Genomic DNA, 22,413 nt, shown 5'->3' with positions numbered 1-22,413 from the left:
ATTCTTTGAAGCATAAGGAATGAGGCACAGTACACCGTGGACTGGATTCCAGACCATCACAGCATAACTATGCTCACATTCACACATGTACATGCTAAGTATAATTCAGAGTCACCGATCCACATTGAAAACAAGTCTTCGGACCGTACAAGGAAACCCACACTAGGACAGGCACACGCACCAACTCTGCGCAGACTAAGCCGAAGTCAAACCCACAATTCTAGGACTTATGTGGGGCCAGTGGGATACCAGTCTTCAGAGATGTAATGAATAATTACAAAAAAAAGTTACAGTACGAACTTACATTATCACTATTTTAATTCATGGTCAAATTCAGTTTACCCTTTGGGTACATAGCACGGTAAATCAAGTAGATGAGAAACATTTTTAGAAAACGGCCACACTCTCCGTAAATACCCATGCTCTTAATAGTACATAGATATGTATTGTAGTCACATATCTATGTAACGTATACACAACACACCAGCATACAAAATATACATAGAAAAACTACAAAAGGTCTTCATTTTTTCTCCACATTGTGTTCAATTTCACTGTGTAAACTTTTTTTAAAAAAACTGATTTCCTCACTCTTAATAAATTAGAAAGTAAAATACTCAAGAAATTGTTACATAAGGTTAATATAAAGAGACAATACATTGTTTTTAACTCTAATTCCAACCATTTGTTTTACCTTTTGTTTTCTCTGGTATTAGGTAAAAAAAGAATGCACACACAAACGCACACGCACACTCTTGCATTGTTTTCTGGTTTGGCAGCAGCATTGTTCCTTTTTTAAATCAAGTGTAGAGGAGAGAGCTGAGTTGGCTAGTGTTCAAGGGTCTGTTGCCATCGAGGCCAGTGTGGGTTGGGCACACCTTAGCCTTGTCACATCACATCTGCTCGCTTGTCCCTAACTTTGTTCCTCAGTTTAGTCCTTGCCTTAAATGCAGCTGAGTTGTACAGGTGCTGTAAAGGAAACCAAAGGAAAAAGGAAAACAGGAATAATTATGTCTCAAATCCAATTAAGAGCCACTCAAATTAAGTGCTTAAAATGTGCACTTCAGAATCTATATGTGTAACAGTTCAACACTGGGTAAGCTTTTTTAAGCAGGCATACAACTTTGCTATAGTACCAGCTGTCACATACAGGAAACAACACTTCAAGTGCAACAGGAATATGGCAAAGAGGGTTCAAAGTTACCTTCTCCACACGAGAGAGTTTGTTGGCCTTCACAGAGGAATCCAGCACCAGAGGAGGTCCCAGCTCGAATATCATCCTCAACAGCTCGTTATGCTGCATTCATAAAATAAAGTCTCAAAGATCATCCTAATGTAACAATTTTAATATTGACAGCAAGTTATAACAAAATCTGTAATTCACTCCTCCCTCTAAGCATGAAACCACCCCAGAAAGCTTTCTGACCTGTAGGTGATGTCTCACTCCAGATTCTAGGACCTCTTTGAAAGCATCATAAATTCTCCTCCGCATCCAACTGTCAATGTAGAGGACTTCTGTTCCAAACCTGATCTTCTCCTCTGTGAAATCTTCATTCTAGAGCAGGGAAATTACAGCTCATGTGCATAATCATTAACAAGTTATTCTTCAACAGTGAAATCAGTGTTTAATTCTATGTCAGTATAGCCAGGCTAGAATTTTAACCAGCAGTCACATAATCTTTATGACCTACATTTCAGTTTCTCTGAAAAGTAAAGCACAACATGTTTAGATCGACATCCTACACAATAGCAACTATTGTGCAAGCTGTTTTACTTTTAGAAATAGGGAGTTACTGGTTAACAAAACTTTCAATCTTAAATTTCCTGTCCTGGAAGTTTCCAAGTTCCAATACTGTTTTGGATACAAGTGTTTGTTATGAATCACAGCAGTAGTAAAACTAGTTATGTGTAAGTATGGAAGAGTGGTCTTTTGCTCCCACCTCAATGTAGTGCAAGACTTCTCTGAAGATGGAGCGCTGTTTTCGGCGGTCATTCTTGGCAGTATGCTTATTCCCATCCTTTGCCAGGCACTTCAAGCACTCACACAGCGTGTCACTGTCATCATACAGGAAGTCCTGTTGGTGCAACATGTAGAAACACACACACGTTACATTTATTTATTTAGCAGATGCTTTTCTCCAAAGTATCCTCCAATGAACTCTATGGAGTTATCAGTCCACACACCTTATTCACAAAGGTGACTTGCACTGCTAGATATACTACGTACAATGGGTCACTCATCCATACGTCAGTGGAACACACTCTCTCTGTCACTCATGCACTATGGGTGAAGCTGAACAGCACGTCTTTGGACTGTGGCAGAAAACCGGAGCACCCGGAGGAAACCCACATCGACACGGAGAATATACAAACTCTAGATGGACTGAGCAGGGGAATCGAACCCACGTCCTCTCACACCACCCAGGCACTGTGTGACAGCAGCGGAGTAACTCGCTGTGCCACCCTGCCACCCACACCACACGTACACAAACACACATAGTCATGAGAGAGGGGGAACAGCAGGATTTGTGAGTGTGTGCAATTTGTACATGGGGTTTGGACGATGGCAATATACCTGATCATTATCTCGACCCAGTTCAAACAACAGGGCGATGGTCTCCCCCACAGCAATCCGGTAGTTGACATCATTACTCTCCAAGCAGGCTTGCAACTTAGGCAGGTGGCTAAAAAAGTGAAACATTATTATAAGCAACTATATTGCTGTGATTTTGTGCCATGCATTGTTCTGACTTTATTTGTTAAATAAACTTCAAATGAATTACTGAGTCACATGTATAACATTTACCTAGAAGAAATAAATAACAGAAAAAGGAAAAACTGCAGTCACTTACAGGTCAAGCAAGGTGCGAACATGAGAGGCAGGGCAGAGGGTGACAAGCAGTGCCCAAGCCTGCAAGGCAGCACAATGCAGCCTAGAGGCCCCTGGCTTTAGTGCAGGTAGGACCCCTTCATTGTTTGGATAGGAACTGGTGAAAACACATTCAAGGTTGCGCAGAGTTTTCAGCAGATCCTGTAACAGAAAACACATCATGCATTAGCAAAAAGACTGGGATACAGGTTACACATCTATTTATGACATTTGTTTTTATTTAGTCATCTGTAATGGAACAGGGTCCCTCACCTCTGCGTCTTCAGCAGCGGAGACGTAACAGCACATCCCCAGGGCCACAGCACACTGTGGAGAAGGAGAAAGAGGTAGGACAGAATGAAGGCACAACTTCTCCAGTGCACATGCTAAATGGAGCCAGGAGGACAAGTACTCACGCTCTGGCGGGCCACCATGCTGGCACAAGTGTCACTCAGGATGGTGCCGAGGGTGTGTCTGAGCACGGTGAAGCAATCCTCACTGCTGTCTCCTGCACACAGTTGCACACAGAACTGGGCACTGACATATGCTGCGGCCGCTTGTTCTTCTCCGCTGCCTGGAAAGGAGGATGGATCACCAGGTCAGCTTGCCCAAAGGAAGCCATCATTACCGGACAGAGGTCACTTCATCATGGCCTTGTGCACCAAACCTGAGCCTGGGTTTTAATCTTCAACAATTTCCAGAATTTTGGATAAAGTTAAACTTATCTGGCTTTGACTTTAGAAACTCCATTCCTTCAAGGGTAAACACTTGACTAGGTCACACAGTTATTCAACACTTTTCTGTCCTAGGCCCTACCCTGCATTTCTCACCCTTGCGCAGACTCCTCTCAAGGCAGTCGCTCAATGTAAGCTGGCGCGTTCTCAGGAAGTCGGAGAGCAGCTTGGATGAGAAGGCCTGCTTTAGACTCTCTAGGGCAGCCAAACGAGTCTTCGCACTGGGAGGAAAAACCACCAGAACACGTCTAAGCATATGCTTTCATTCATGAAAGACCACCATGTGTGCATTCATGGAAAAAATTCTGTGTAGCCACTCTTCCAAAAAATCTAATTCATAAGCAAAACTAGGAATACTACAGAAGAAAAACATCAGTCTGTATTTACTCAGAAAATAGATATACAAATGTTTGGTTTCAAAATCATTTGCTGCTAACAAACCTCACCCCCTCCAGAGATCCCTACTCTCTTGCCTTCTCAATCAAGCATACATAAACAGACACACACCTCTTGTCCATTAGGTTGTCGATGCATTGCTTCAGCTTGTCTTCAATCTCTTCTTGGGCTGTCTGTTCATCCACTGGCTCCCCACCTTCCAAATTCATAATTGGGTGAAAAACCAATCAACAGTTTTGCAATGACAAAGCAAGTATAAGAGGGGAAATTCAGACATTAAAATCTGTTTTTGATACTAACCATTGCCCTCCTCCAGCACAGAAGCATTCTCACTGGCACTGCTGTAGTGGCTCACGACGTCGCTGGTCGGGTCATCGTCACTGGCCCCAGATTCACCCTTTATGCCATTCCGTCCCCCTGAGAAAGTGACAGATATAGAAACTGAAGTTAACATCTGACTTTCAATGACAAAAGCTCAGGTTGAGAGCCTGTCCATTCCTGTGACTTGGAAGATACCAGGATTTTATAGCCACCAGGAGACCCTGGAGGACCCTGCTCATGGATCTCAAAAGTATTATACTTGCCATATAGTGTTCTGTTTTTCCTCGGTCAGACTACGCTTAAAATTTCAAATACATTTTTGAGTTATGAATTTTGATACCACTCTGGGGTTAGAAAGGCTGCCATGCCCAGTTGAGCACCAATCCATTCAGTACCTAACAGTCACATGGCTCTACTGGGTAATCCTCTCAACAGTGGGAAGCCCTGAACCAGCAGGAACCTGACTGTTTTCAACAATCTTCTGTCAGCAAACAATTCCCTCCAACTCCCAGTGGCCAACTCGTCTTTAACTAGGGGAAAGTTCACTGGGCTGAATGGTCAGGATACAGGCCTACATTCAACTCCTTGTACAGCAGCTCCCTATGTGTGGAATGTGTTGGAGAGGCCCAAAAAGGATGCTTCCAAGTCACTAGTAAAGCATCCGAGGCCCCTTTTCTTCACCTTAAAACTGAAAATTGTATGGACCATGTTAACATGAACCTTACATAAGACATGCTATAATAAAGTCAGGTACAAATGGGCACAACAGCTGAATGTCTTATTTACTCTAGAAAAACTAGACAAGGCAACAAGTGTCTTCTCAATACTTTGATGATGTCACAAAGCTATCAAACTGTTAAATAAGCTTGACCACATAAATCAACATGCATTGTGAGCACTCTTACTCAGGCATGGTGACAGGAAGGTTAATGACATTAGCTATTATTAGACTGTTATTGTTAGGACTGGTGACAGAAAGTGTAATGATGGAGCACAAACATACTGAATGAGACATACATGGAAATGGCATGCTTGGTTTTAGCCATTTTTCTTAAAAATAATTTATTTTGATAATCACCATACTTTTTAAGGATTTTTTTAAATAAACAAATAGTTTCACAGAAATTGCCCGGTAACATCTGGTTAAAACAACTCCTGAAACTGCATGTAAAATATCTCAGCATTTCCATATTAGCAGGAACTTTGATAACACCTGGTCTACACTTTAGAAAATAAAGAAAAAATTTATGAATCCCTGGCTTCCTACATTTTCAATCAATCAAGGCTAAAACCGTGACCCAAGAGGGTCTCAAAATTCAACACAGGTGAACATGACATGCGGTGACTTGATGATACGAGATGGTTATAGTTAAAAAATTTTTTTTTTCCATACAGATACCTTTACACTGCAATGTGGCCTTGGCCGACAGGTGCAGCTGAAGGACTTCCTGTCGGAGAGACCCTGAGAAAGCCGAAAAGGACAGCCCCAGGATGAAAACAGTTTGACCACCAACATCTTTTGTCTCCTCATATTTACTTGACCATACACTCTACCAAAGCAGTTTCACAATGCATTATGGGAATCTTTTCATTAATCTGTCCTAATCAAACCAATGGCTAGAATAACAGAATGGTAACAAAAGAAACATGATAACCAATACAATGGTCTTGAGGAGTTTGCATTTAAATAATGTTGAGTGAAAAATTAAGAAGCCTTTTAACTGTTTTTAACTATTGAGTTGATGAAATTCTCAAATGTCCCTGTCTGGAAAATTTTACAGATGAACCCATACTTTTGTGACCTTACAAACTTAAGTTTACTAAAGTGAAAAGATGAAGATCAGCATATGACTCAAACTTGGATTGATGTTTCTTAAGAAATATCAAGTTTTAATGAACTGCACAATAACATGGAGGACAAACGGCAAAGTACTAGATTCAAAAGCAAAAACCCAGCATCACGAACAATGGAGTCAAACTCATGAGCAAGAGGACAACTTTTGCTGTTGCTTTGACCATTTCAAAAAGAATTTTGTTAATGCATAGAGTTGAGCCTAAATAACTCTGGTAACCGATAATACAATAATAAAACGACAATGCATATTCAGTACCTATCACAAGATTTGTTTGTGTCAAAATTAAAAAGGGATCATAAACAGGAACAACTCTAAGTATTTCACAGTTCATTGATTCCACAAAGTTTAACCAGATATATTATGCAGCCAGACAAACTGGAGTGTGACATTATGTGTAGTATCTGAGTTGATTATGCATCAACTAAAGTAAATATATGGAATAGGGTAAGTACAGCTGGAGAAATACATTTTTAAACATCTATTACAACAACATTTAACATTATGAATCCATGTTTCACTTACCAATTTTTATCAAAATGTTTAAATCCAAGATTTTGCATTTCTTTCTTGCACCAGGGGCCATACTAATCTTTTCTGTATCGTTCCAACCTTGTGCTGCTGTAGAATAAATCCAATCTCAAAATAATCAAAAGCCTCCTTGCTTTTGAACTGTACACTTTTTGCTTTCCACCTCCTTTTACACTAGGCCATACTCAGGCCACACCCAAAACGCAGGAAGCAGTAGGGAGGATGGGGGAAGAGGACCAATCATGTTTGCTGTTGGGTAACCAATCAAGTCATCTTTACAACATTTAAAAACATAAACTCTACATAACAAATAGCTGCCACTGTAAGAACTCCAACAAATTTTTCCCAAATACATTTAAATACATAAGTACTTCCCCCAGATTGTTTACAGAGACCCACCCCAGCCTGGTGGTGTTTGCCAGTACAGGCTGGGTTTTATGAATAGCCAGGCAGGCTCAGCCCAAAAAGACGATGTGGAGCCAATGTGCAGGCTCATTACACACATGTACGAGGCCCAAGGCAGGTGTGGAGATACTCACAAGTCCATAGCTGCGTGCCACACAGTTGAAGGTTGTCTCTATAGCTGAGTCACCTTGACAGGGATGCAAGTAGCACTGGAGGGAAACGCTATGCTTTTGCATCAAAAGGTTATGTAGAGTACTAACGTTTTCTTAAGGCAGTGAACACTCTACCTGGTAGGGTCTCACCAATAAACTCTTTTGTCCTCCTTGGGTACTTCAATCCCCATATGGAGAGGCATAAAACTGAGAGTGGTATAATCAAGAGAAACATTTTGCCAAACAGTGAGTTGCTACTGGACAGTTCTGTGCTAGTCATGGATTAGCTATAACAAACACCAAATTCTAACAGAAGGTAGCATATAAGTGTACTTGACACCAGAGCTCCTCAGGATAATAATGAACTTTGAAATTGTATTTCTGGCCTAAGACCATGTATTCTGGACACTCAGGTAACGAGGTGTGCTGAGCTCTCAGGTGTTCAGTACCCAGTAAGAAGCTTATGGGATAGAAAAGACCACCAGGCCGAGCTGGAAGGCTGAGATGAGAAGTATGGATGCCCTGCAACACCTGATGGAGGCCTGAAATTATGAAGAGTTTGACTCCCACTTCAAGTTTACCTTGTAGTCCAGGAGAATCTGGGAACATGGCAATGGATTTGATCCTCTTTGAGGCTGCTGTCATGGAGGTTACTGTGAGGAGCTGTGGTGGGAAGATGGCCTGTTCTAGTCTTAATGTAAGTAAGACCAAGAAGATACTGATGGACACAAATGGCGAAAGAGGCCATAGGGTTGAAGAAGTTGGCCGCCTCAGTATTACAATCATGGAAAACTGGATCTGGCAGAGAGCTACAGGCATACTATGAAGGATTTCAAAGTAGTTGTGTCACTAACCCTAAGTGCTCCATAAAAATAAATGAAATAGTTCCACAAACCAATGGAAAATGACTTTTATAAGGCCTTGCAGAACTTCAGCAAACTTTCTAGAGACAAGGAACTGTAAAGTGAAGGTTTACCTAAGCTGTTCTCAGGAAAGGTATGGCTCTGTTTACCTCAGATAGGGAGCTTCTCAGGAGATGGAAGGTACTCTTCAAAGAGCTAAGCTGCAATTTTCTAAAGGACACTGATCCATCTCTTAGTCCAAGGTAATGCACTAATTTTATTTTTCCTCTATATACATGGCTTTGGAGAAAAGTGACTTCTAAATTAATAAATGTAAATATAAAGTTACTGTGATTGAACTCTGTGGTGGCCGAGCAACACCGGATGCTGTTGGAGTGTTGCGTTGGCTAACACACCTCTTCACTACTGTATGGAAGGTTGGATAAGTACATCTTGCTGGTAGATTCAGGAGTATCAGTGCAGGTTCATGAATGCTTGGGAGGTCTTAGAAGAATTTGGAAATCCAATCAACAACTGTTTTGTTGACCTGGAGAATGCAATCATTCATGAGCTTCTCAGTATTCTGTGGGAGATGGTGAGGCAGTATGAGATGCTATGGCTAGGTATCTGCATTTCTGTTGTTAGGTCAAGCTCATTTAGTATGGGTGTTCCATCAAAGGTGTATTGTCTCCTTGTCCTGACAGTTACATGCTAGGGGTGAAAGTCAAACCCCCCATGTCTGAGGGAATGGTTCTTCCCTAGGATAAAATTGACAAAATCTTCAGACAAAATGTGATTTACTTTTCAATCTAGATTGCAATCCCCACCCTATGGACACAAAGCTTCTCTCTGTCACTCACACAATATGAGTGAACCTGAACAGCATCTCTTTGGACTGTGGGAGGAAACCAGAGCACCTGGAGGAAACCCACGCAGAAACTGGGAGAACATGCAAACTCCACACAGTTTAAGATTAGAAATTGCTTTGGAGAAAAGTGTCAGCTAAGTGAATGTAGATGAAGAAACTCTGCTTCAAATAAGTCATAAGGGTGCAGGGTTTGTTTTAACATTGTTACAATTACTACTGTGACTGATACCGTTGCTGAGATATTACTTTTATACAAAACAATTTCCAGAATGTGGACTCTGATCAGTTAGGTATCTTGTTTCTGCAATTCAGAGAAAAGTCCTTGCTCAGAGGTACGACAGCAACAGTGGAGAGATTAGTTTTGAGACTTCTTTTCAGTGCTGAAAGAGATTCAGCAGTTCTGAGTGACAGAGGTAGATCGTTGCATCTCATAAGCGCAAAAACTAAAAGCCTAAAGATTTTTGACTTCTGACCTCCTTTGACTAGAACCACCAAATGACCAGATGAATGTATCACTCTTGCTGGGCTATAGGGAGTGATCAGAGTTACAGATTTGTGTTGTTAATTGCTGCACAGCTTGAGGTACCTCAATGAGTTTCAATCAGTAAAACAAATGCAGGTGTTCCTCAGTTTATTTGTAAGTTAGGTTCTGAAAAAAAATCTCAAAGTATGAATAAAAAGTTAATTTTTTAAAATATTTTAATTAAACATCTAACTACATTAAAACAACTTTAGAATTATCGAAAATAAGTTGTCTTCAAAGGAGCAAATTACTTACTCAGCTGTTTTCAGTTATTCTAGGTAGATTGGCATTGCAAGTGTTTTCAGAGAAAAGCATCCACTGAATAAATAAATGTAAGTATATATTTTATAGCTTGTGTGTTTCCCATTCATTAAGGTGCATGTTTCCATATTCATTGAAAACATTTTTATGGTTTTAACAAAATAGAGCTGAGTTGACTGACCTTTAGCCAGTCGTGAGCCGTGTTAGTCCCCTTTTGTCGGAGTGGCAGCAAGTTATGTAGGGTCACTAGTGTGTTCCACCGATGTATGGATGAGTGACCCATTGCGTATCTAGCAGTGTAAGTCACCTTGAATAAGGTGTGTGGGCTGATAACACAAAATTTGTTGAAAGTCGCTTTGTACAGTCACTACTTACAGTAATTTACCCATTTATACAGCTGTCCAGTACGAGTATATCGTTTTACAGGAGCATTGTGGTAACTAGCTCTCGGGTGGATGTGGAATCATAAGGGGGACTATTACTAGCGACCAGTATTAGACGACATGGTTATTGTTTTGCGAATGTTTTATTTCAGCAACTGCACCGTGCACGACTAAAAAAATGTAAATGTACAAGCTTAGAGCGCAGCGTTAGTGATCTCGCCTGCAGCACTGTCTCTCTCACCATGGCATAAGTGCAGCGACAGTTCAGCAGCTAAAATTAGCCACACAGAGCTTCTCTTTCACCGCTCAGCAGGATCATCATGCTACTAGACTAGTTAGTGAAACGCCCAAGCCAAGAGGTAGAGCCTGGAAAACTTACAGGAGGAAACTGAACAGCTTCTGCATGATGATGATGCACATGATGTGATGTGTCGCATTTGATTCAACCCCAACAACAAGTCCTGTTGGTTGCACGCAGTGTACCCAACTCACAACTGTAACTGCACACACACAGCGAGCGATGGCAGCATGGCCCGCGCCGCGGTCCCCAATCCAATCGCCGCCCACTGACGGACATACCGCGGTTGGCAGTAGCGCGTTTCCCTTTTTTATTCTTCGGCATGGCGCCCGGCAGGCGCTGCGGTCACTCGTGTCGTGGACCTCGCTCGACAAACTCGTGCAGCGGCTAGGCGGGATCACGCCGACCAAGACTCAGTCCTCCAGACCGGTGTCTTCGGTGTCCTCCGACGTCGTCTGTGGCTCCCGGACTATCGAGCCCCGCAGACACTCGCGTCAAACCGATATGTGATATCTGGCGATGACAGTCAGTCCAGCTGTGAAGCCGCCAGCTAGCTAGCCATGTTTCCTACTCCTGTACGAGTCCCAACCGCATAAATTGTGCTCTTTCTCGCGTAACGGGTGTATTATCTATGATTGTCCCCAGGTAACCAATACCGAATGCCTGGTTGAGAGGGTATATAGTTTTCGAAATGTTTTGGACGGAGTATAGCGCACGTTGCTGCCGCAAATTCCACCATCTTCCCCTCGGTTACCACGTGCTGCACCGGCGCGCTTCTCGGGAGTAGAGCGGATAGGCGCAAGTGCGCCTGGGAATTGTAGTTTGTGCTTGGAGCAGTCCACACTAGAGCAGGGATGCTCCTGAAGACCGTGGTAGTATATCAATTTTGAACCTTTGCAAAGTAACTGGTTGTTTCATATGATATAAGCGGAGGTAATCTACAGGGCTAATGAAAATAATACCTGCATTTCCAAATATTGTAGCAGAATAAGACTTGTGTCTAGGTGATTTAGCCTCATCAGAAGTAATTGGTTCATAATAAATGCTGACCTTCAAATTTCCTTTGATAAGGTAAAATAAGATATTTGCACATACCCAGGCATTCTCAATGAAAGTTACTGAAGACTTACTCCAGAACAAAATCACTTGAAAAATTGAAAAATCACTACACTAAACTTACCCAATGGTTAGGTAATTCATAGAGTACATACTTTAAGTTAATGGTTTTATAATTCACAGACATTATCATTTAACATGGCTTGCAGTATTCATCCAATTTATACAGTTGGGAGTTTTTACTTGCACAATCATCCAAATGCAGTTAGTCATTTAGTCAGCATGATCCTCCAAAGTGACTTAGTGTTAGTTACTAAATGATTCACCTATTTTTACACCTGGGCAATTTTTACTGGAAAAATTCAGAGAAGATACTTCTATCTATACTACAGCTGAGTAGGGTAAGACTCAAGACAAGGTCCTTCGATTGTACGTGGAGAGCTTTAACCACTGTGCCACATGCTCCCCAATATAAACTTTCACCAAGTATACAGCAGCAGTAGCAGAAGTGGGCATTAAACCAGCAACCTTGAGGTTACAAGTCCATTTCCTTCACTACTACACCAGCAATAGAAAAAAAAGTTTATATAGTTGTACAGCAAATACAGTCATCTCATTTCAGTAACCAAAAATCCAGTGTAAAAATACAAATGGATGTACCTGCATACAAAATTACAGGTTAAGAATATTTATTAGAAAATGTTAGTTTATAAGGTTCAATATAGCAAAAAGCACATTACAGCACTTGTAACATTTGTAAATTTTCAGTTATTTAATGTTATAGCTGTTAGCCAGCAATAGACTAAGTTTAGAATTTAACCTCATAGAAGTTTCCTTAAAGTGCACTGGGAAAACCTGAATCCACCAGACACACAAACATAACTATGTAAGAGACATATCACTGAGATTTTCTCTAAAATCATCATACAATTTAAAATTGGCCATATTAAAGCCAATGTTGAAGTACACACACACACACACACACACACTTTCGGAACCGTTTGTCCCATACGGGGTCACGGGGAACCGGAGCCTACCCAACTCTAAATTAGACAAACTATTTTACAGCTAAAAAAAAAAAAAAAGACAAGTCTTCGAAGTTTTTACCAACCTTTAAATATTTGCATAACTGCAGTATAGTACCAAGAGACACCTTTTCTACATTCTGTTATCTTGCCCACAATTCTAACCTTTATAGGAGAAAAGGTATTAATCATAAAAAGTAGTATCTATGTGCTCCTCAGTGCTAAACCATGCTTCTTATTCAAAAAGTGACAAAAATTTTTCAGAGATTGTTACATTGTTGAACAAGACTATCCAGCTGTGAAAAAGTATATTTGATCATTTCAGGCCCTCAGATATTGTACCTCTTCATGAAGAAATGCTGATGTCAAAAAAGTTGCATTGTTTAACACGTATTCAAATGGCAATGAAAAGCATTTTAAGGAACTGGAATAAAGTCATTTTTTCCACCATGGAATATTCCTCCCTAGATGCCTGAGCTAACAGCGACTCAGACATCTGATGAGAGAACACTTCACCCGCCCACCTCTTTTATAATCGAAACACCACCAGATTGAAGTGACAGCATGTGTGTAGAAATGAAGTGGACACAATGAATTCACCCAAGGTCTGTAAAGCTGACCACCATTATCCTAGTATAAAAAGACACCGTCACTGCCCACTGTAGTAGTTTGTGGTTACAAAGGGCATCTTGCTGATAACTGCATCCACCATCTTCTTCCTCACCTCCACTTGTACTGGTGTGCCCACCTTGCTGAACCCAGTCTCCACATAGCCCATGGCGACGTTCTGCTTCAGGCAGGGAGAGGGGCAACCGCTGGTGACCTCACCTGGGGCAGTGACACAGTCATGGTATAAAGCATTAGAGAGAACGAGGAAATGTGGATATCAAGTGGATGAAATAAAGCAGTACAAAGATCAAATAATTCAAGAATATACAATGCTGTGCCACTTTATTTAAAAAAAACACACATGTTTATAAGGAAGCCAATCAAGTTCTGTGACACACATTTCAAGAAGTGCATACATGTTTATTGCACCAAGAAGGCCAGTTATATTTCAGTGAAACATTCACAGAACATTACCAAATATTTTAATGCTAGAATGAACACAAATTCTTTCATATGTAGCACCTCATTCTGATACACAGGTGTTTGGTATATGTGTAAACTCTACACTAATTATTTGTTCCCTTTATGAACTGTGAAGCACTTTGCACAAGCTTAGTGATGTCTTACCTATGACTCTGCCATTAGGACTCAGGATTGGGGTATGCTGTCGAACTGGGGGTCCTGTGGACACCAGGCCTACACGCTTTCTACCAGGCTTTGCCTTAATCTGTGGGACAATGATGTCTGCACCGGGGAAATCTTTAGTCTGGCGCCGTCGTTTCCCTGTATACAGCACATAAATACACCTTTAAAAAAAAAAAAAAAAACCCCATCCTTTCAATAATGCAACAAAAAAAAAAAAGAGAAACTTGGTGATAGAGTCGTAGGTGATAGAGGAAGAAGGCAGAGAAAAATCAAGGAGAGAGCACTACCTATAGTCCACACAAGACTGGCCTCCACTGGGGTGGTGTTCTCATCAATGTCGTTGCCATAGAGACAGAGTCCTGCCTCTAGTCTCAGACTGTCCCGTGCACCCAGCCCAGCCAGGCGCACCTCGTCGTCCATCAATAGTCGCTCTGCCAGCGGAACCACTCCCGAACAAGGAACTGAGATCTGATGGAAGGGACAATATACAGTATATACAGTCAAAACCAGAGGTGTTTTACTTGAGCAGAGGAAAAAAAAAAAAAACTTCTCTTGCTATGCCTCATACTGTGAGCACTCACTTGATGTTCCTAAAGGAAAAACCAGTTGGAAAGCCAAAGATGAATATTTATCAACAGCAGATGGTGTCATGGCTCTGGGCTTGCAATGAAGGGACCCATATTTGGATCGATGCTCCCACTGCATTGCCCTTAACTAAGGTACCTACCCTGAATAGCTCCAGTAAAGATTACTCAGTTGTGCAAATGGATAAATACACTGGTTACTCACCTTACAAACACAATGGGGTCCAAAAGTCTGTTCATAATTCATTCTGTTCATAACTCCATTAAGTTACGATCAGTAAAAGCTGTGTAATACAGATCTCTCAACATTTATTCAAAAGTTAGATTTTGTGAAACCTTAGACAAAACTATAACAACTGTCAGAGGATGGTTTTTTTTTTTTTTTTTTTTTTAAAACTTAACCAGATTATCCGGAAATACAGCCTGTATTACAGGGCATACCCTGGACAGGAAGAAGGTTCACTGCACTGTAGAAAGTTTAATATAGTCTGAAATTTTTAAAAAATGTATATAATCAATATTATTGAAACAAAAAAGTCATCTTCACAACCTCCTATTCAACAACACTGGCTTACAGACTCATCCTATGAACATGTAATGTTCATTCGCTTCTAGTACTTTCAACTTTATGGAACCAATAAAGATGTAATGCAGACCTCTTTTGATTTATTTATGCATGAGCTTCTGGTGTAGAAGTTATAATTACAAATAAATGGGAAAATTTCTTTGAACATCTAACTCCAACATCAAAAACATATGGAGCCAGGGTAATTGTGACTTACTGCTTTCACTAAACATTGCATGTTGCTTTGGAGAGAAGGATCAGATAAATTAATAAATAACGATGAACTGTAAAATATTTTCTAAATAAATTACACACTTAGAGCTAAACACACAAACATACCTCTACTCCATCTTCTCCTGTGTACCCACAGCGAGTCACTCGGCACCCCTGGATCCCAAACACTGTTGTCAAAGTACTGGTCATGAAGGGGAGCTTGCGGAGGTCATCGGACAGACCTGGCTGCAGAACTCGAACCATGGAAGGACCTGTTGAGAGCAGGAGCAGCGACAATCCCAAATGGTACAGTGTGACATCCACAGAAAGGATGCTTTTAAGAGAATCACAAATGAAATATGAGCTAATATGAGAAGATGAGAAAATCATTTAATGTATAACCTGATCCCATGAGTTTACCATTCTAAGTTTTAGAGTTTTGCAGACAACAAATAAAGCATTAACCACAGCTGATCAAGAAAGGGAGGGGAATCCACAGAACTGAGCAGGTACTGTACTAATAGCTGCAAAATTTGGTTTATGGTTTTGTCCAAAAATGTTAAAAACATATTTTATACAAAGATCTTTTCTATCAGCATGTTAAGAATTCAAAATGCAGGATTGGCAATACATTATGGGACAACACAACACTGCAAAGCTTTGAGCCATTAAATTCAAAGTCAACATGATGGACACTATAATTGAAACCGGGCTACAGCTGAGAATTCTCGTTTCAGACAGAAAGTACTCTATTTCCATATATTACCCCAGCCAAAAATCAAAGCCTTTTAAATTAACATCAAAAACTACGGACTTGCATCATTTAAGAACTATTACTGCATTACCATTTTTAGTCTGAACACAATATTTAGATGCCTTCACAGATTTGACTAAAATCTTTTGTTAGAGCATGTACTCACATCCAGAGTGTCTTTAGTATAAAAGTGTACAATTAATAGAAGGGAGTATAAACAGTATCTGAGCAGACTTTACCTTGGAGTGCTATTAGGGATTCATCAAGAAACTCCAGGTCGACATCATAACCTGTAGCTTTGAGCTCCTTCACTTTAGCCTAAAATTGAAGTTATCAATAAGACACCTGTCCAGTACAGCCTAATGCATGTGAAACATACCAGACAAACTGTAATGCAGAAAATCTGAGAAATATGTTAGGATGAATTCTGTGTTTTGGTAATTATTTCTCACAACAATTAAAACCAGGTTAATGTGAACACTCTGTCGTCTGTCCATCTGCTTGTCTCCCTGCTCACCATCATATGGGCCGAGTCCTTGTCTGCACACCCAGCGTTGGACACAACATAGAGATATCCTTGGGATGCCTTTGTGACTATCAAGTCATCCATTATTCCTCCCTTCTCATTTGTGAATAGCGAGAGTGTCCCCTAGACAAGCAGAAGAAAGGGGAAGCAAAGGAGAAGACAAGAAAGCAAAGACATTTATGTTTATGGCCTTTGTGGAGTGAAGCAGAAGATTGCTCTACACATATGGTTTGCACATTCTCCGTTACATCATAAGACGAAAACAAAGTAAAGCCAAGTAAGGGTACACTCTCCTTCAGATCCGGGTTGATAGCTCACTACCATTACAACCATATTAATACCAGTCATGTATGTCTATACAGATGCATGGGTGCCTGACCTGATTGTCCTTCAGTTCAGCAACATCCCCCACAATCAGGGACTCTATGAACTTCACTCGGTCCTTCCCATGAACCTTGGTCTGAGACACAAAAAAATAAAACATACCATGATCGCACTAGCTCTTCAATTTACAAACACAATTGGAACAGGAAGACTATTTCTAATTTGTTTGTAAATTCAAGCACTACATCATGATCAATACAAGCATAATAATACAGATGTCTCAATCCACAGGCTAGGCTGTGTATTAAAAAAAAAAAAAAAAAAACCCTCAGAAGACAGCTTAAATTTACTGTAAGACTATTTATTCCAGTTTAATCAACTTCTTGTCTTCTGCAGGGTTGCAGGATTCCAGAGCCTATCCTGAAACACTGGCATGAGGCAGGGTAAATTTATTTGGTGCCTCAACAATACACCTTGAACAGTATTAAGACATTTTAAAAAAGTTACACATTCAATCATGAAGAAACATTGTACTACACTGGTACTACAGCAGGAGGTGGGATTCAAAGTCAGTATTTTTTTTTTTTTGACCTGCTGGCCAGAAATAATTTCAAAAAGATTCACACACAATATGAAAAGCAGACATTTGTTTTCACTGGAACTATGCTAATAATCTTAAGCCTAGTTAGAAAACTGTTAAAGTTTAAGCATAAAGGGACATACTGTAAACTTGAATTAAAAATTAATCTTGGAAAACTCAATATCTGCATAGTCCCACGGACAGACTAAACCTGACTTGGGTGCTACACACAAGCCCTGTGTTGCAAGGTGGAGGTGCAAGTGACGGTGACTGTGTTTCATGTTCCACGCCCCACCTGAAGCATGTGGCTGACGTCAAAGAGGGAGCAGTGTTGGCGGGCGTGCATGTGGGAGGCGATGTGACTCTCCTTGTACTGCACCGGCATGCTCCAGCCAGCGAACTCCACCATCTTCCCGCCATGCTGCCTGTGGAAATCAAACAGTGCAGTCTTCTTCAGGGAGCCCTGGAGGAAGAGGGATGGAGCAATGCGGGGAAGCACACATTCACAATACGATCAGGGCCAAAAAAACAGACATTTAACAAAGCACCTTGATGAGCACAAACCAGTCAATTGAGCTCAGTCTCACTACCATCATTACACCGAACAGCCATATTTTATCTAGAAACATCCTGCTGTCCTTAGTTATCAAGAAAATCCTTGGGCCGTATAACAACGCTTGGCAGCGATTTGCGAAACGAGTCCAAAGTCAATACTCCAATGAAACCGGATGAATCCGGTATGATAGGTTCAACACTTCTGCACACCCTCCTGCCGTGTGACAATCCAGCTTCCCAGCAAAAAGCTACCATTGATTATACAGCTACTGCACTCATAGTGAAGAGCAACAAAGTGAAAGTCCCCAGACAACACCCACTTGGAGGAGTCCAAATGAAGAACCCAAAATAACAGAACATCCCAGAAGAGTGCAACTGAATAACTTTCTACTCCCACATTTTTACTCATTGCAGAAGCACACTGTTGTCCAAGTAATTTAATATGAGACAACAGAATGTGAAGTAACAGCCCAGGATGTTACCATTGCAGTGACTGGCCTGCCTACACTGTACCTTCAACTCATGATTTTGGGCATTTTAACAATTTAACAGAGCCACTGAAGGATGGGCTTTCACAGGCAGTGCGCGAGCAGTGCTGCTGGGGAAGCCAGGAGCATCTGGAGCATGTTTTTCATGCTTAAATAACCCTGACCCACTAGGCTGTCCAGGCCTGCCACAAACACCACAAATGATGACAATCTGCATGTGAAACAAAAAACGAAGCTGTTTTGCTCCATTTTTATTAGGCTAATGCGAACTGCAGTGTGGCAATTATCATAAAACGCGTCACTCTGTACATTTGACACCGCAGGTGCTAGAAGAAAGTCGGACCCTGCTTTGCCAATTTGCTTGATACCGATGAACACGCCACGGTACCTCCGAAGTGGATGCGTTCCGCTCCTGGACGGCGGTCTCGGGTGCACGAGCGCGCGCTCGAAAACCGAAACTGAAACCGAACCGGAACCCGAACTTGGGCTTGCAGCCCAGAGCCGCCCGAGACAACATCACTGCGCTGTGTTTCCGCCCGTTCAAACTTAGCAGATTCGAGCGGGGTATCGATGCAGTTCACTTCTGTGAACTCCGGACTCGAAATCCTGCCCCTGCTACATAAAAGAGAGAGGAGGAAAAAAAAAAGTTGCAGAGATGCACTATGGGAAATGTAGTTAATGAGCCCGCACACCTGCTCGGCCAAAGTTCCGTTTCTTTGTGTCTGCACAACAACGCCTTCACGAACTGATCATTTTTAGGAGAAATTATTTTACTAATATAGGGGTGCGGTGGCGCAGTGGGTTGGACCACGGTCCTGCTCTCCTGTGGGTCTGGGGTTCAAGTCCCGCTTGGGGTGCCTTGCGACGGACTGGCGTCCCGTCCTGGGTGTGTCCCCTTTCCCCTCCGGCCTTACGCCCTGTGTTACCGGGTAGGCTCCGGTTCCCCGCGACCCCGTCTGGGACAAGCGGTTCTGAAAATGTGTGTGTGTGTGTGTGTGTGTGTGTGTGTATTTTACTAATAGTAATTTGGGCAGCATAGACACGGGCTTGAGTTTCTATTTTTTATATACAGTACAAAAATTTAATGAAAGGGCAACAGGTAGAGTAGAGTTTGGAGCTGGGGCCTTGCAATGAAAAGGGCCAGATGTGAATCCCAGTCACTACTAATACTCCTGATTAAGGTACTTACCCTGAACAAAGTACTTTAAAAAAAAAACCCAGCTGTATAAATAAGTAATTCATTGTAAGCAGGTTGGAGTACAAACATAGTGCATGTTGCCCTGATAATAAGTGTCACATAAATAAAAATGAGTCACACATTTTGGGGAATCAGAGGTATATCCTGAGTGAGACATCCATCTGAGTGCCTTCGAAAGATGTAGGGGATGAAGACATGGATTTGGAACTGGCATCTCAGTGGTTCCAATCCTATTCTGTAGTACTTTGTACTATTATCTGAAATTGCTTCATTTAAAATAAACTGCAGTTTAAACAGGTCAAATACTGTCAGCTCCCATGGCCAGTGTCATCAAAACAACTAATTAATGGTTTTTCTAAACAGTAAAACAATCATTGTTGTCTCTTTTTTTCCAGATCACTTTCAGCACACAGCTAGACACTGACAGCTTTTCTAGCTTTGAACTGACAATAACTTTTTTTATTCTCAACCACAGCTTCGTTGTCCTTGTTAAAGTGTGCTACTTAAAAGCGATAAATGGTTTAAATATGTAGGTCGATCACAGGTCCCGTTTAGAAATGCTGGATTAAAAATTTCCTTCATTAAAACTTATTTCCCTAAACCAGATGGTGCTGCCACATGAGAAGAATGTGAGGGCATTTGATATACTTTGATGGTCATATTTAGCTACTTGCCAGGGTCTTAATGCAAATTTACTAAGTCCAGTGGTCTTTCAACAAATATTTCAGAGATCTGGGTATTTTACAGAATCAATATTTTGTGTCATGTATTTTATAACTTTGAAAATTTAGCTGCCATCATTTTCATATCTGGTATGCCTCCTTCTGAGCCACTACCCCAATGTTCAATTTACTTATTCCATAGTGAAACACAATTTACCTTTGACATAATATTACAAGTAAAAAGCCATTTTAAGTATTGTTTATTCAAATCCTGAAAAAAGCAACAATCATTAAAAATATTTGGTTATGTTACTGATATCTGTAATCCTGCCTACACAAACTAAAGTAATATGACAGTTTTCAATGTGATTATTTTTCTGTTTTTTATATACCCATATCTCTATATGAGAGGACTCTTGAGCTTCACAGTTTGTTTTGGTGAACACTTTATTTCTCTATTTTCACTTGAATAATTGAATGAACTCTTTCCCCAACAGCTATTAATAGATCCCTCATTCCATTTTCTATATTTGGAGAGGACCTTCTGGCTGCGAGTGGGCAAGCTGTGGGGCAGAGGGAGCGAGAGGGAAGGGCAGGAGCCTGAGTTGTTTTGTCGCGTGACAGTTCTGTGTTCACAAATGCAGCAGAGTGAGCTAATAGCACTTTTTGACTCGTGACACGTCCTTCGTGGCTCAGACGAGTCTTTCCCCAGGTGCTCCATTCCCAGTGCTTGTTGGGTTGTTTTGGGAACACATTTTTTGAGCCTAGACACATTCCCCTTGCCGACGGGTGTTCCGATGAGATTTTGAAGCCCGGGAAGTCTAAGAAGGTAAGACTGAACAGGACGGACAGACTCGAATGAAATTTTACAAATGATATGTTGTGATCTTCAGAACAAGTAATATTTTAAAACAGTAAGGAAGTGATTTTTTTGCAGGGTTGCAGCTTTATTACAAGGACATTGGGTAGCGGTATATGATAGAAGCTGGAAAGAAGCCTGTAGACACGTTGAGAATAAACCTGGCAGGAACAGTCGACAGAGATAACAGGCCGTTATCTTTAGAGTCTGGCCTGTACACTAAGATGTTCTGTGAATTCAACATGCTCTGCGTGCTTTATGTATCTCTACTTTGTGCATATTTTTAAAAGTAACTTGATGCTGCTATAGAAGAATTGGTAATGGAACCTGAAAGGCACAGGGTAGCTGGATTCAGTGTGTAACTCCTTCGGAAAAGAAAAGCAGCTCTACTTTAAAGGTGCAGAAATATTGGTTCTTGTGTATCAGCCTGACTTTTGGATATTATTTTATTTTTTTTGTGAAAGGGGATATGAAAGAAGTGAAATACGTCTTTATCAACTCAGTACATTTGTTTAAAGTTAGACAAGTTGAAAAAGTATAGTAAAGAATGTGATGTCGGTATACTGCAGCAGACTAAAGGAAAAACTGTAACTAAATAAGATAGATGATCACTTGGTAAAGGATGGTTGCCTTTTTACAATATTTACTGCTTGTGCTCTGTACTGTACATGTTTTACTGTTTTTTGAGATGTGACCGCTCTAAACAATGCAGAGAGTGGGATGGTTAATAAAACACACTTCCCTGTGTCTTGCTGCTATACACTGCTCTACATACAAGGTCCACTTATTTCCAGCAATTTACCCCAATCTACAGACAAAAGAGTATTCCTATAACAGCAAAAAGAATGCAGGAATGTGATTTTGATAGAAATTTGTAAAATTTGCCTATTTAGCTGATGCATTTCTCTAAAGTGATTTACAGTGTTAAGGTCCTGTAGTGAGCTGACTTATATAGCTGGGTAATTTGTGCTGCATCAATTTAAAGTACTTACTTCGCTCGGTACTTCAAGTGTAAGGCAGCACCACTGTCCACTATGCCACCTGTAGTTGAGATAAATTGTCTTTTGTGAGCTTAAACTTTTTTTTTTATAATTACCTTAGTAGTGACAAGTGATCTAGCTGCAGCAGTCAGAGATTTCTGTTTAATCACATAAGTCTACATACTAATATCCTGGTGAATTACATCATTGCAACATACTGGCCAAGACTGCAAAAGTCTCTTCACATACCTGAAACAAAGTGCTTATTAACTGTACCATTACATATACAATAAATGATTTTAAATTGGCATATAAGATCATTTTCAGTGCTCCATTCCAGGCCTCTCTACTTAT

General features: G+C 40.9%; 2 protein-coding genes and 1 non-coding gene across 4 annotated transcripts; all 3 read right to left on the bottom strand.

Moving 5' to 3' along the window:
* Positions 1–327: 327 nt before the first annotated feature.
* On the bottom strand, positions 328–10,766 carry ifrd2 (interferon-related developmental regulator 2). The gene is made up of 13 exons (XM_018737813.2): positions 10,718–10,766; positions 5,720–5,782; positions 4,300–4,416; positions 4,111–4,195; positions 3,700–3,824; positions 3,286–3,443; positions 3,143–3,196; positions 2,853–3,031; positions 2,576–2,684; positions 1,941–2,075; positions 1,427–1,555; positions 1,205–1,297; positions 328–969 (listed from the first exon to the last, which is right to left on the bottom strand). The coding sequence occupies exons 1-13, from the start codon at positions 10,758–10,760 to the stop codon at positions 889–891; spliced, it is 1,371 nt and encodes a 456-aa protein (XP_018593329.1). The 5' UTR covers positions 10,761–10,766; the 3' UTR covers positions 328–888.
* LOC114909933 (U6 spliceosomal RNA) lies at positions 6,707–6,811 on the bottom strand. Its single transcript, XR_003797484.1, has one exon. It is a non-coding gene; the product is annotated as a U6 spliceosomal RNA (small nuclear RNA).
* Positions 10,767–12,495: 1,729 nt separating the features above from the next.
* Positions 12,496–18,980, bottom strand: amt (aminomethyltransferase). Of its 2 annotated transcripts, none has more exons than XM_018737664.2 (9): positions 18,749–18,980; positions 17,613–17,780; positions 16,793–16,873; positions 16,405–16,536; positions 16,127–16,205; positions 15,260–15,405; positions 14,059–14,239; positions 13,754–13,909; positions 12,496–13,345 (listed from the first exon to the last, which is right to left on the bottom strand). In XM_018737664.2, exons 1-9 carry the CDS (start codon positions 18,875–18,877, stop codon positions 13,167–13,169), a joined length of 1,251 nt encoding a protein of 416 aa, XP_018593180.1. In that variant the 5' UTR covers positions 18,878–18,980; the 3' UTR covers positions 12,496–13,166. The 2 variants fall into 2 exon arrangements, with proteins under 2 accessions (XP_018593180.1, XP_018593182.1); XM_018737666.2 differs by having other exon boundaries at positions 17,613–17,742; positions 18,749–18,798.
* Between the last annotated feature and the right edge of the window lie 3,433 nt (positions 18,981–22,413).

The sequence above is a fragment of the Scleropages formosus genome, chromosome 2 (genome assembly GCF_900964775.1).
Source record: "Scleropages formosus chromosome 2, fSclFor1.1, whole genome shotgun sequence".
NCBI lineage: Eukaryota > Metazoa > Chordata > Actinopteri > Osteoglossiformes > Osteoglossidae > Scleropages > Scleropages formosus.
The sequence above is the reverse complement of the archived record's forward strand: the minus strand, read 5'-3'. Positions and strand labels throughout refer to the sequence as shown.

Bases quoted from the DNA above. Each gene is read 5' to 3' on its own strand.
- amt (XM_018737664.2), bottom strand. From the start codon at position 18,877: ATGTTGTCTCGGGCGGCTCTGGGCTGCAAGCCCAAGTTCGGGTTCCGG. The intron at 15,406-16,126 runs GTAAAGTCTGCT...TGCTCTCAACAG, and splicing joins ATCCCTAATAGCACTCCAAG to GTCCTTCCATGGTTCGAGTT. The intron at 13,346-13,753 runs GTAAGACATCAC...TCACTGCCCCAG, and splicing joins TCCTAATGGCAGAGTCATAG to GTGAGGTCACCAGCGGTTGC.
- ifrd2 (XM_018737813.2), bottom strand. From the start codon at position 10,760: ATGCCGAAGAATAAAAAAGGGAAACGCGCTACTGCCAACCGCG. The intron at 3,032-3,142 runs GTGAGGGACCCT...TTTCTGTTACAG, and splicing joins CCGCTGCTGAAGACGCAGAG to GATCTGCTGAAAACTCTGCG. The intron at 1,298-1,426 runs GTCAGAAAGCTT...TTATGAATGCAG, and splicing joins GAGTGAGACATCACCTACAG to CATAACGAGCTGTTGAGGAT.